Genomic DNA, 13,166 nt, shown 5'->3' with positions numbered 1-13,166 from the left:
CATGTCAAGACACACAAAGAAACCGAAATTACGTTTCCTCTATCCCACGGTGACGAGACACAGCACACGATAGACATACAAGTAAACGACACAAAATAAAAACAAGAAGGCACAAACAATAAATAATAAGAGTGATGAATAAATGATAAATAAACAAATAACCCAATAAATAAGAGGAGAAAAAAAACGGAGCAAGTGTGCATACAGCAGACAGTAAGCATAGCGCAAAAGTACAGGACACTACACAGAAAGGGGGAGAGAGTTCAGGATCCTAACAGCCTGGAGTACAAAGCTGTTGGTGAGTCTGGTGGTGCGGGAGCGCAGGCTCCTGTACCTCTTCCCTGAGGGCAGAAGATCGAACAAAGAGTGAGCGGGGTGACTCACATCACTCACAATCGCGGTCGCCTTGCGGGTGAGATGGGAGGTGTAAATGTCCTTCAAGGAGGGGAGTGAAGCACTAATAATCTTACCAGCCGTGCTCACTATGCCCTGCAGGGCCTTCAAGTTGTAGTCAGTGCAGCTGCCACCCCAAACAGCAATACAGCTGGAGAGGAGCTCTCAATGGTGCCACGGTAAAACGTAGTCATGACAGCCGGAGGAAGTACAGGCGGCGCTGGGCCTTCTTCGCCAATGATGCGGTGTTGGTGGACCAGGAGAGATCCTCACTGATGTGCACCCCCAGGAACCTGGCGCTGCTCACTCTCTCCACCACAGCACCGTCGATGGTCAGAGGCAGGTGTCGGGTGTGACCCTTTCGGAAGTCAACAACAATCTCCTTGGTCTTGTCGACGTTCAGCAGGAGGTTGTTGTCCCTGCACCACGTGGCCAGAAGGTCAACCTCCAGCCTGTACTGAGTCTCGTCTCCCTTGGTGATGAGACCCACCAGAGTCGTGTCGTCAGCAAACTTCACTACGCGGTTGTCGCTGTAGGTTGCAGCGCAGTAATGCGTCAGGAGGGTGAAGAGCAGCGGACTGAGCACGCAGCCTTGGGGGGCCCCAGTGCTCAGCGTGATGCTGGCGGAGATTTTGTCGCCAACACGTACTACCTGTGGCCTCTGACAGAGGAAGTCCAGTAGCCAGTTGCAGAGATAGGTACTGAGGCCCAGCGTGTCAAGTTTGCTGATGAGGCGTTGTGGCACAATGGTGTTGAAGGCAGAACTGAAGTCCACAAACAGCAATCTCACATACGAGTCCCTCCTCTCCAGGTGGGTGAGGGCCGAGTGGAGGGCAGAGCAGATGGCATCCTCAGAGGACTGTTTGGCTCGGTACGCAAACTGGAAGGGGTCAATGGTGGGGGGGGAGAACGGATCGGATGTGTTCCATGACAAGCCGCTCAAAGCACTTCATGATGATGGGCGTAAGTGCCACGGGGCGGTAGTCATTGAAGCAGGACGGAGCGGGTTTCTTCGGCACAGGTACGATGGTGGCAGCCTTGAAACACGACGGGACGATGGCCTGCTGCAGGGAAATGTTAAAGATGTCCGTGAAGACACCCGTCAGCTCCCCAGCGCAGTCCTTCAGCGCTCGACCCGGGATGTTGTCAGGGCCCGCCGCCTTACGGATGTTGATAGCGGCAAGTGAACGCCCTCCTCACGCTGTCGGCAGAAAGAATGTCATTGTCTGAAACCGTGTTAATGTTTTATAAAAATCCCTTTTATTCAATAAACATTGTTAAAGAGAGTTACAGAGTCATTAGTCTTTTTTTTTCAGTAACAACATTAGCGTATCTAACGTTTAATAACTAACCCATTTTACTACCGGCGACGTCTTCTTTCTTTTTCTATCACGCTTACATCTTTTGCGTGAGAAACATTCTCATCTTCATCCCTAGCGTATTTCAAACGTTTGAAATCAGCACAAGCCAAGGGGTTGGAGACGCTTGATTTAGGTAGATTTAGCTGTGCTAACATACGCAGAAACTCTGTCCACCCAATCGGTTGACCAGTTAGCTTCTTACCAGTTACGATTAAATGTTTTATCAAATCGCTCATACTGTATGTGAGCCCCTGACAGTTTTTCCTCTAAAAACAAATTCGCTTAGCGGCGTCCACCTTACATCTTCTGCCGATAAACTTTTCAGCAGTGGTGGTGTTGCGGCGGTAACGTGGACCAATCGTGTCCAAAATATCCCCCCAATCTTCATCTGTCACCTTATGTGTCGTCTTTCTTTCATACGCCTCGCTGCCTTCGTTGCGAATTGTAACTAAGTCTTTTTGTTTGACCAACCCTATGTAACGCTGCATCAGGGCTTGATAAATTTTGATCTTTTCATATTGATTTAAATTTTCATTATCCAAAACCTCTTTCATATCTTCATCCAAAGAATACTCGTCTGTATCACGAATGGTCGGGGCTGGCTTGTGTAGCCTCTCGAGTTGGTAGGGGGAGACCAGGTACATTTTCTGCGCCGTTTTCAAACTAATTTTATTATTTGTTCATAAAACCACTAACAACGCTTCCCAGAACAGGTGCGAATGCAGCTAGTAAAGGCAATATGAAACCACCTTTCTAAACTAACACGACTCTTTTCTTCTTCAGAGTATTTTTCTTATCTGCCAAAAAGCGGATATTTTTCTTCTGCTTTTTTAGTTTTTTATAGAGTTTTGATTTTAAGGGTACATGTCCTTTTAGAAGATTCAGAGCAATCTCACACAATGCTTTCACTAAACTAGTAGGACCTCTGAGGAGTAAATGCTTACGTTTGGCCGGTTTGAATGTAAACAAAGACCTGAGTAACGGAGCATTTGTTTTTAAAAGCTTCGTCATCGTTTTATTGTTTGGGGATATAAACTACAGGCCACTGGGTTATGTAGTACAGTGGTACCGGTCCGTGGGTCACTTGGTACCGGGCCGCCAAGCCGCACAGATTTATTTTATTTTTTTTATTGACGATCAATTAATTCAGGTCAAGACACTCGTCCCGGTCACGTGACATGTTTCCCCAGTCGAGCCCGCAAAGCTAATATGTGGCGACAGGCTAACTAACCAGGCAATGAAGCATTCAAAACTGATTCAACACATGGAGACCAAGCATCCTGCAATAAAAGACAAACCTTAATCACTTCGGGTGTCATTGTCTTCGATTACGTCTAGATGGGACCGGCTCGTTTCTGAGAAACAAACTCAGTGCTCCCACTAATTCAACGTAATGGTGAGTTTTATTTTTGTCATTTGTACTTGTTTTTATGTCAGTCGTATCATTTTATTTCGTCGTATTTATATATTTATTATAAATGTATTATTTATTCATTTATATAAATGTATTATTTATTTATATAAATGCCGGTCCGCGAAAATATTTCTGACATGTAACTGGTCCGTGGCGCAAAAAAGGTTGGGGACCACTGATGTAGTACATCTGTACGTAGTCTATATTGTTCTGGCCACGAAGGTGTCACAGATCTATCACTAAATACTCGTGCGGCTCCTTTGTAGCATCCTCAAAACACTCCAGGAAAAACTTCCGGTTGTTGGGAGAAATTTGATTCGCCAAAACATTCACTTGCAATTTATCACGTTTTTTTTTTTAACAGAATCAAATAATTATTGTTTAAACTAATAGTAGTTACGCGGGGATTGCCGCCACGACAGGCACCAACGACTTTACGGCCACATTCTCCACCCTCAACAAATTGCTCCAGCCACCGGTCACCAGGCCACCCTCCTCACCCGCCCTCTGTAACTCCTTCCTTGTCAACTTTAACAATAAAATCGCCCAAATCAACAGTTCTCTGACCGACACCATCAATAACTTCTCCTCCCCCACCTCCCCTGCCCTCCAGCCCCCCCTTCCTGACCACCCGCCCTTTCCCTCTCTCACTGCCTTCTCCCTTGTTGACTCCTCCACTATCCTAGACATCATTACCTCATCCAAGACAACCACCTGCTCTCTTGACCCTCTTCCAACGACCTTAACTAAGGCCTGCCTCCCTGTCCTCCTCCCCTACCTCACCACCTTTTTTAATCAGTATTTATCCCTTGGCCACTTTCCCACTGTCTATAAACTCGCAGCCATCACCCCCATCCTCAAAAAGCCCACCTTGGACCCACTCAACCTCTCCAACTACCGTCCAATCTCCAACCTTTCATTCCTTTCCAAAACCCTTGAACGCATTGTCTCCGCCCAACTCCACACCCATCTCCAGTCCAACAACCTCTATGAACCCTTCCAGTCCGGATTCCGCCCACTTCACAGCACTGAAACAGCTCTAGTTAAAGTCACCAACGATCTCCTCATTTTTGCAGACTCTGGTGCCCTCAACATCCTACTACTACTTGACCTTAGCGCAGCATTTGACACTGTGAACCATTCCATCCTCCTCCAAAGGCTGCGCCAACTAGGTGTTGAGGGCACTGCACTCTACAATAAAAGCATGGCTGACCCACAACTTTCTCAAACTCAACAGTGACAAAACAGAGCTCCTCCTCATAGGCACTAAATCCTCCCTTAATAAAACTGGATCCATCACACTCACCATTGACTCCTCAAACATCACTCGCTCCACTCTGGCACGCAATCTTGGCGTTATTTTTGACCCCACACTGTCCTTTCAACCTCATGTTAGCTCAGTTGTCAAGACCTCCTACTTCCACCTCCGACGAATCGCTAAAATCCGGCACTGCCTTTCACTCCCTGGCGCTGAATCTCTCATCCACGCCTTCATCTCATCCCGGCTTGACTACTGCAACTCCCTTCTCACTGGAATCACTGCTCACTCACTCCATAGACTTCACCTAGTCCAAAACTCTGCTGCTCGCCTCCTTACCCACACCCGGTCCCGTGAACACATCACTCCTGTTCTCCACTCTCTTCACTGGCTCCCCATGAAGGAGCGTATCATCTTCAAGATACTCCTCCTCACCTTCAAAGCCCTTCACCACCTGGCTCCCACTTACCTTTCAGACCTCCTTGTCCCTTACTGCCCCAACCGTCCCCTCCGATCCTCCAATACTTCACGTCTGACAGTCCCAGAATCCAAACTCAAATCCTTCGGTGACAGAGCCTTCTCCTGCACATCACCCCGACTCTGGAACTCTCTCCCCCTGTCTGTCTGTGACTCACCCACACTCCCCATATTTGTCCCGTCTAAAAACTTACCTCTTCTCCCAAGCTCATGACCTCCCCTACCCATAACTGGTTTCCTCTTCTTAAGTTTATCCGATTGTTTCCTCCCCGTACCCCCCCCCCCCCTCCTCATGTATGTCTTTGCCTTGTTCCCTGTAAGCGTCTTTGGGTTCTTGAAAAGCGCTATACAAATTTAATTAATTATTATTATTATTATCTCCACGTTCCGCTTGGCCATCCGGTACCTGTCAGCTGCCTCGGGAGTCCCGCAGGCCAAAACGGCCCGATAGGACTCCTTCAGCTTGACGGCATCCCTTACCGCCGGTGTCCACCAGCGGGTTCGGGGATTGCCCCCACGACAGGCACCAATGACCTTACGGCCACAGCTCCGGTCGGCCGCCTCAACAATGGAGGCGCGGAACATGGTCCACTCGGACTCAATGACCCCTGCCTACCCCGGGACGTGGGAAAAGCTCTGCCGGAGGTGTGAGTTGAAGTTCTTCCTGACAAGGGATTCTGTCAAACGTTCCCAGCAGACCCTCACAGAGCGTTTGGGCCTGCCAGGTCGGACCGGCATCTTCCCCCACCATCGGAGCCAACCCACCACCAGGTGGTTATCAGTTGACAGCTCCGCCCCTCTCTTCACCCGAGTGTCCAAAACATGCAGCCGCAAATCCGATGACACGACTACAAAGTCGATCATCGAACTGCGGCCTAGGGTGTCCTGGTGACAAGTGCACACATGGACACTCTTATGCTTGAACATGGTGTTCATTATAGAAAACCCGTGTTGAGCACAGAAGTCCAATAATATAACACCCCTCAGGTTCAGATCGGGGAGCCGTTCCCCCCAATCACACCCTTCCAGGTCTCACTGTCATTTCCCACATGAGCATTGAAGTCACCCAGTAGAACGATGGAGGCCCCAGAAGGAGCGCTCTCCAGTACTTCCTCCAGGTACTCCAAGAAGGGTGGGTACTCTGACCTGCTGTTTGGTGCATAGACACAAACGTCAGGACCCGTCCCCCCACCCGAAGACGTGGGGCGAAGACGTTCACCTGGGTGAACCCCAATGTGCAGGTGCCCAGCCGGGGGGCAATAAGTATGCCCATACCTGCTCGATGCCTCTCACCGTGGCCAACTCCAGAGTGGAAGAGACTCCAGCCCCTCTCAAGAGGGCTTGTACCAGAGCCAAAACTATGTGTGGAGGCAAGTCCGAGTATGTCTAGTCGGAACTTTTGTGCCTCACACACCAGCTCGGGCTCCTTTCCAGCCAGAGAGGTGACAGTCCATGTCCCAAGAGCCAGCTTCTGCAGCCGGGGATTGGACCGCCAAGGTCCCCGCCTTTTGCGGCCGCCAAGTTCACTTTGCACCCGACCCCTTTGGCCCCTCCTACAGGTGGTGAGCCCATGGGAAGGGGGACCCACGTTTTCTTTTCGGGCTGTGCCCGGCCGGGCCTCATGGGCAAAGGCCCGGCCACCAGACGCTCGCCTTCGAGCCCCACCTCCAGGCCTGGCTCCAGAGGGGGACCCCAGTGACCCGCGTCCGGGCAAGGGAAAATTAAGTCCATTTGTGTTTTTCTTCATAAGGGGTTTGGGTGAGCCGTGCTTTGTCTGGCCCCTCACCTAGGACCCTTTTGCCATGGGTGACCCTACCAGGGGCATGAAGCAACAACATGGCTCCTAGGATCATAGGGGCACGCAAACCCCTCCACCACGATAAGGTGACGACTCACGGAGGGGTGAACAACAAATATTCTTGATAATATTCTTGACTAACGGCAGATCTAGTTTGACAAAGAACATAAATATGGAAGCGTAAAAGTGCCCATATGGAGTAAAACATTTTGCCGCCGTCCAATGAGAAGACAAAAGTTGTTTAAGATGTCTTTATTAGCCACGGTAGGGACATGGCTATTCTTATCTGCGATCATGAGAAATTGCGGCAGCCCAGCGCGGGATGGGTGAGCAAACGGCGTGCTTGGGGATGAAGCAGAGACACGACAGTTTGTGTAGTGAGCGCTTTGAAATAAATACTCAGCGTGACTTCAACGGTTTCGGCTAATTAGCGGCGACCTCTGGTGGCAGTAATGTGTCCACATCTTCTCAAAAACAGCAGTGCGTGTGTGTACACGTGTACGTGTGTGTGCGTATATATGTGTGTGTATATGTGTGAGTGTGCGCGCGCGTGTTCTTGTACAGCAGTGTATAGTCTCTCCAGGGTCCACCCGTTATCGAACCACAGTGCTCGGGTTCCTGCGTCAGGTTCCCCTACACACATACACACGCATGCATTAGAAACGGTCGCGCGATGACATCATCATGGCGTGAGCAGGCAAGTGTCACTCACTCAGTTGACGAGGAGGCGGGAGCCGAACAGCAAGGCGACAATGGTGGGCGCCGTGCACAGCCTACCGGACCGGGACTCAGGTGGCGCCGGGTTCTGGGGCGAAGGGGGAGGGGCTTCCGCCGCCGCCGCCGCCGCCTTTTGACACTTCACGCTGCGTGAGCACATGCGAGCATGCGCGTCAACAAAGGAAAGCGTGTGCGAACAGACACGCAAAACACACAAACACGAGTGCAAAAGTACAAAAATGCGCCCATGATTATTGGGCACACACAACAACACAAGTCAACTAGAGACAAACGAAAGAACAAACATACTCAACCCGGCCCCAAAAATGAAGACTAGCATGATTTTGCTATGTTTTTGTCCTGATAGTGTCACCAAAGCCAAGGGCGGTATTTTGGTTTTGTGTTCAAATTTGAACCAAACCGAGAGTCAGCCCTTCACAGTGGGGGAAAAGTCATATTCCAGTGTCGACTCTGAAAATCAGATTCCACGACTTTATTACGATGGAAAAGTCACTGGATAGATGCGTACCAAGTCTAAGTGGAAAATAGATTGCCATAGCTTCCCAATGTTACGGTTCAACCCGCTTCCAAGTACTGGCTCCCCGAATCCAGATGTGGTCGTAAGGGCAAAGCCAGTTCATTAATCTCGTGTTTCCTGACTACAAATTCGTCACAAGCCACATAATAAGTGTCGAACTGCAAAACTGTTCAATTCCTCAATAAACACACAGAACAAAACATCTCCTTTACATTTCCGACAAACTGCAAGAAATTGCAAACAGTAAAAAAATTAAAGAAAAAATACAACAGTAGAATGCGTGATTAAACCTGTGACAAAAATGAATAAGAAAACACTTTCAAGGCGATGGCTTTACCGCTATACTACGAGCCATGCATTCTAATGCAGGGGTCCCCAACCCCCGGTCCGCGGACCGGGCCCCCAAGCCGCATAGTAGAAATTATTTTTTTTATTTATTTTTTTTAATCGATGATCAATTAATTCAGGTCAAGACGCTCATCCCGGTCACGTGACATGTTTCCCCAGTCGAGCCCACAAAGCTAGCAAAAATGAATAAAAAATTGTTTTGAAAAATATGAAAAAATTGGTGATTCTTTTTCCCAATTACATCCGTCGGTTCAGGTCAAGACGCTCGTCTCGGTCACGTGACATGTCACCTCAGTCGAGCCCGCAAAGCAAGCAAATATGAGCAAGAAACAGAGATGTTTGGAAAGCTTCTTTGGAAAGAGAAAATAAGCCCAATGAGGAGACGGAAGAAGAAGAGGCTACGACTTCTACGAAAAGGAAAGCTGCATTTAAAAGAAAATTTCTGGAGTCCTACTTAAAATATGGATTTATCGCCACAGGTGACCATGACGCGCCAAGCCCACTCTGCATAATATGTGGCAACAGGCTAGCTAACGAGGTAATGAAGCCTTCAAAACTGCTTCGGCACATGGAGACTTACCATCCTGTATTGAAAGACAAACCTTAACCACTTTGGGTGTCATTGTCTCCGATTACGCCTAGATGGGACCGGCTCGTTTCTGAGAAACAAGCTCAGTGCTCCCACTAATTCAACGTAATGGTGAGTTTTATTTTTATGTGGTTTATACTTGGTTTTATGCCAGTCGTATCATTTTATGTCATTGTATTTATATATTTATTATAAATGTACGCGTAACCGGTCCGTGGCGCAAAAAAGGTTGGGGACCACTGCTCTAACGCTTACAAAATGTATTATTTAAATTTAAAACCAATTTCCCCAGTGAGGGTACGAGTTCATCTGGTGCCTACTGTCAAGGATGGTTTAATGTTCTGTTAAATTTGAAATGAGAGCACTCCTTGCACAATATTGAAATTAAAAAGGCCTTATAGGCAGGTGAACACACACGCATGCACACGCGCACACACACGATCAGTTTAATATTCAATAGTCTATATTGTGCAAAGAGTGTTCTCATGTCAAACTTAACAGAACACTAAACCATCCTTGGCTGGGGGGCTGTGCAAGTGTACTTTTTCAGCAGTATCCTACCCACTACCTCTTTGCGCATCACATGACAATCATTTGTGAAATTCTGTCCTCTCCACACACACTACTACGCAAAGCCGATAAATATAACTTTGGTAACATTGTTGCTTTAGTGCTTTGACCCATTCCTTATGTATCTGCAAAGTTGATCATGTCATATATGCATAATGCCCAACTGTGAGTATGTCGTGAAGGCTAGTAACGCGACCGTGTCAAGTTGCTTCGGACGACCCGTGTATATACACTAGGCACCAGATCAACTCGTACCCTCGTTGGGTAAATTGGTTTTAATTATAAATAGGACCTGCTACATTTTAAGTGCAACTAGCTAACCTGGACGACAAGATGTTTTTCGTGCACTTTGACAATGTGTAGTGATGGACGAGTGCAGGGGATCACATCTGCTCGAATATTGAACTCCACATCCTTACACACCGTAGCGGCGCGGCCAATATGCGCACTACGCTGTACGCGTTAGGCCTCACGCGACCCGCATGACGTCATTATTGATTCTGTCACGTGTGTTGTTGACTAGTAGCGCTGCATGGCTGGCAGAAGCATGTCGTAGACTTGTAGCGGCAAAGATGTTGCGGCATTTTAAATCGGGCAAAGGAAGAGCCGTTCTTATGACAATGAGTAAAGACAACAGAAGTCAGGTAAGCAAGGCAACGTCACCCTTCTCTTTTTATGGTTAGGCTACCCATTGCCCTTCTTCTGTGGTTAATTTCGTATGGAACATGAGTGAAAATCTTGCACAATACCGAGTGAAAACATGCCCAGACCTTTGACCTTGCAAATTCCTCTAAACTTTGTAACTGGCCCTGGCTAAATTAATAATAAAATATATGTGTTTCCAATGCAAAGGTGGAAATATTGCCAGTTTTGGTGCTTCAGAAAGTAGGCCTAGTACCAGATGAGAGCAGCTGACAGGTAAAGAACAGACAGTCATCTATCAATACATGGAATTGAATAGGCTATGACTATGCATGAAACATTTGGGAAAAAAAGCACATCTTTAACCATGTCATTCTTCTGATATTGATTAAATGTGTTCTTGTCGATAATATAATTATTATGCTGGTTCTTCTGACACTCCCAGCAGATGCAGAGTATACTGGCAAGACAAGTCCAGGGAGCAGTGCCAGGGAAAGGCCAACTCAGGACAGTCAGACTCAGAGAGTCCTTTTGATTATTTTACAAAACGTAAAGGCGGCGCAGGGGAGCACGTCCGCCTCACAGTTAGGAGGGTGCGGGTTCGATTCCAACTCCGGCTCTCCCTGTGTGGCGTTTGCATGTTCTCCCCGGGCCCGCGTGGGTTTTCTCCGGGCACTCTGGTTTCCTCCCACATCCCCAAAACATGCTTGGTCGGCCGATTGAGCACTCCAAATTCAAAGTTCAAAGTCAGCTTTATTGTCAATCCCTTCATATGTCAGACACACAAAGAAACCGAAATTCCGTTTCCTCCATCCCACGGTGACGAGACACAGTACACGATAAACATGCAAGTAGACGACACTTAGATATCCTGACGCAGTCCACATCATAGCAGGGGACTTTAATCATGCAGACTTGAAAGCAGCACTCCCTAGATTCCACCAGCATGTTAAATGTGCCACTAGAGGAGTTAACACTCTGGACAAGGTCTACTCCAACATCAAGCTAGGCTACAGGGCAAAACAGCTACCTCACCTGGGCCACTCTGACCACATGTCACTGCTTTTAATCCCTGCATATACCACCATCAGGAAATCAGCTCCTGTCATCACTAAAACTGTTCAAACCTGGCCTGATGACACCTCTCAGCTGTTGCAGGACTGCTTCGACAGGATTAACTGGGACATATTCGAACACCGGGACCTGAACGTGTTCACAGACAGTGTTTTGTGTTAGATCAAGCACTGCACAGACACTGTCACAGTGGACAAACCCATACGGATATACCCCAACCAGAAGCCCTGGATGACCCGGGAGGTCCTCCGGCTTCTGGAGGAGAGGGACACCGCCCTGTCCCTCAGGTCTAAGGACGGGGCTCTCTACAGCACAGCCAGAGCTAACCTGAGGAGAGGCATCATAGCGGCACAGCTTGACTATAAGAGGAGGATTGAGGATCACCTGGACAGCAACAACAGCAAGCAGGTGTGGCAGGGAGTGCAGCATCTCACCAACTACAGAACCACCATTGGAGCTGCTGAAGGGGACGCCTCACTGGCAGAGGACCTTAACACCTTCTTTGCACGGTTCGAGTTCGAGCCACCTGAAGCGGCCACATCACATCCCACAGTCCGCAGCAGCTTCACCCTCACAGTGAAGGAGCACAAGGTGAGGCGCACGCTGCGGACCATCAACCCGAGGAAGGCTGCGGGTCCTGACGGCGTCACTGGGCGTGCCCTAAAGGACTGCGCAGATCAGCTGGCTGGAGTCTTCACAAAGACCTTCAACCAGTCCCTTACCGAGTCCATTGTCGCATCCTGTTTAAAATCCTCCACTATAGTCCCCCTGCCTCAGAAACGCCACATCACCAGCCTTAATGACTACCGGGCAGTCGCACTCACCGCGGTGGTGATGAAATGCTTTGAAAAGCTGGTACGGGGTCACATCACATCACTCCTGCTCAGAGGTTTTGACCCCCACCAGTTTGCCTACAGGGCAAATAGATCCACAGAGGACGCGGTAACTACAGCCCTCCATGTTGCGCTGTCCCACCTGGAGCAGCCGGGAAGCTATGTGCGGATGCTCTTCGTGGACTTTAGCTCTGCTTTTAACACCATCCTCCCCCACAGACTGGTGGACATACCGGGGGCCCTGGGACTTCCACACAATACCTGCATGTGGATTAAGAGCTTCTTGACGGGTCGCAGCCAGAGGGTGAGAGTGGGCCGTCATACATCCACACCTCTCAGTCTTGGTACCGGCTCCCCACAGGGCTGCGCACTGAGCCCACTGCTTTACACGCTCTACACACATACATGCACCCCCGCCCACCGCAGCAACATCATTGTGAAGTTTGCGGATGACACCACCGTGGTGGGGCTCATCTCAAAGGGGGAGGAGTCTGCCTACACGGACGAAGTGGTGCAGCTATTGGAGTGGTGCGGAGAGAACAATCTGCTCCTAAACACGGCTAAAACCCAAGAACTGATCATTGATTTTAGGAGGAAAAATAAAACTTGATTTTAGGAGGAAAAATAAAACGGACATTCCACCAGTTATCATCAACGGGGTCTGTGTGGAGAGGGTGTCCTCCTTCCGCTACCTGGGAGTCCACATCGAGGAGGACTTCACCTGGAGCGTGAACACCTCTGAGCTGCTAAAAAAGGCCCAGCAGAGACTCTACTTCCTAAGGGTGCTCAGGAGGTACAGCATTACACAAAGACTGCTGGTGTCCTTCTATCGCTGCGCCATAGAGAGCACTCTAACATACTGTATATGTGTTTGGTACACCAGCTGCACTGCAGCTCAGAGGAAAAAGCTCCAAGGGGTCATCAACACAGCGCAGAAGATCGTTAGCTGCCCTCTCCCCACACTGGAAGACCTACACAGAACCCGCTGTCTCAAAGAAACACAGAACATTCTGAAGGACACTTCCCACCCTGGCCACTCCCATTTTGAACTGTTGCCATCAGGCAGACGCTACAGATCAATTAGATCAGGGACTAACAGATTCGGCAACAGTTTTTACCCTACATCAGTAGTCACATTAAATGCCGCTAAAAAA

At 48.8% G+C, this 13,166-nt stretch overlaps 1 protein-coding gene across 1 annotated transcript in view; it reads right to left on the bottom strand.

Moving 5' to 3' along the window:
• Positions 1-6,938: 6,938 nt before the first annotated feature.
• si:ch211-1a19.3 (uncharacterized) overlaps positions 6,939-13,166 on the bottom strand; it is a 44,065-nt gene continuing 37,837 nt past the window's right edge. The window contains exons 4-5 of the mRNA XM_061296474.1: positions 7,414-7,564; positions 6,939-7,334 (exon numbers count right to left, since the gene is read on the bottom strand). Coding sequence (XP_061152458.1) covers positions 7,414-7,564 — 151 coding nt within the window. The 3' untranslated portion in view covers positions 6,939-7,334. The remainder of the gene's footprint in view (positions 7,335-7,413; positions 7,565-13,166) is intronic.

Source organism: Syngnathus typhle, linkage group LG14 (assembly GCF_033458585.1).
Source record: "Syngnathus typhle isolate RoL2023-S1 ecotype Sweden linkage group LG14, RoL_Styp_1.0, whole genome shotgun sequence".
Taxonomy (NCBI): domain Eukaryota; kingdom Metazoa; phylum Chordata; class Actinopteri; order Syngnathiformes; family Syngnathidae; genus Syngnathus; species Syngnathus typhle.
Note: the sequence above shows the minus strand (reverse complement) of the source record. Positions and strands in the feature narration are given on the sequence as shown.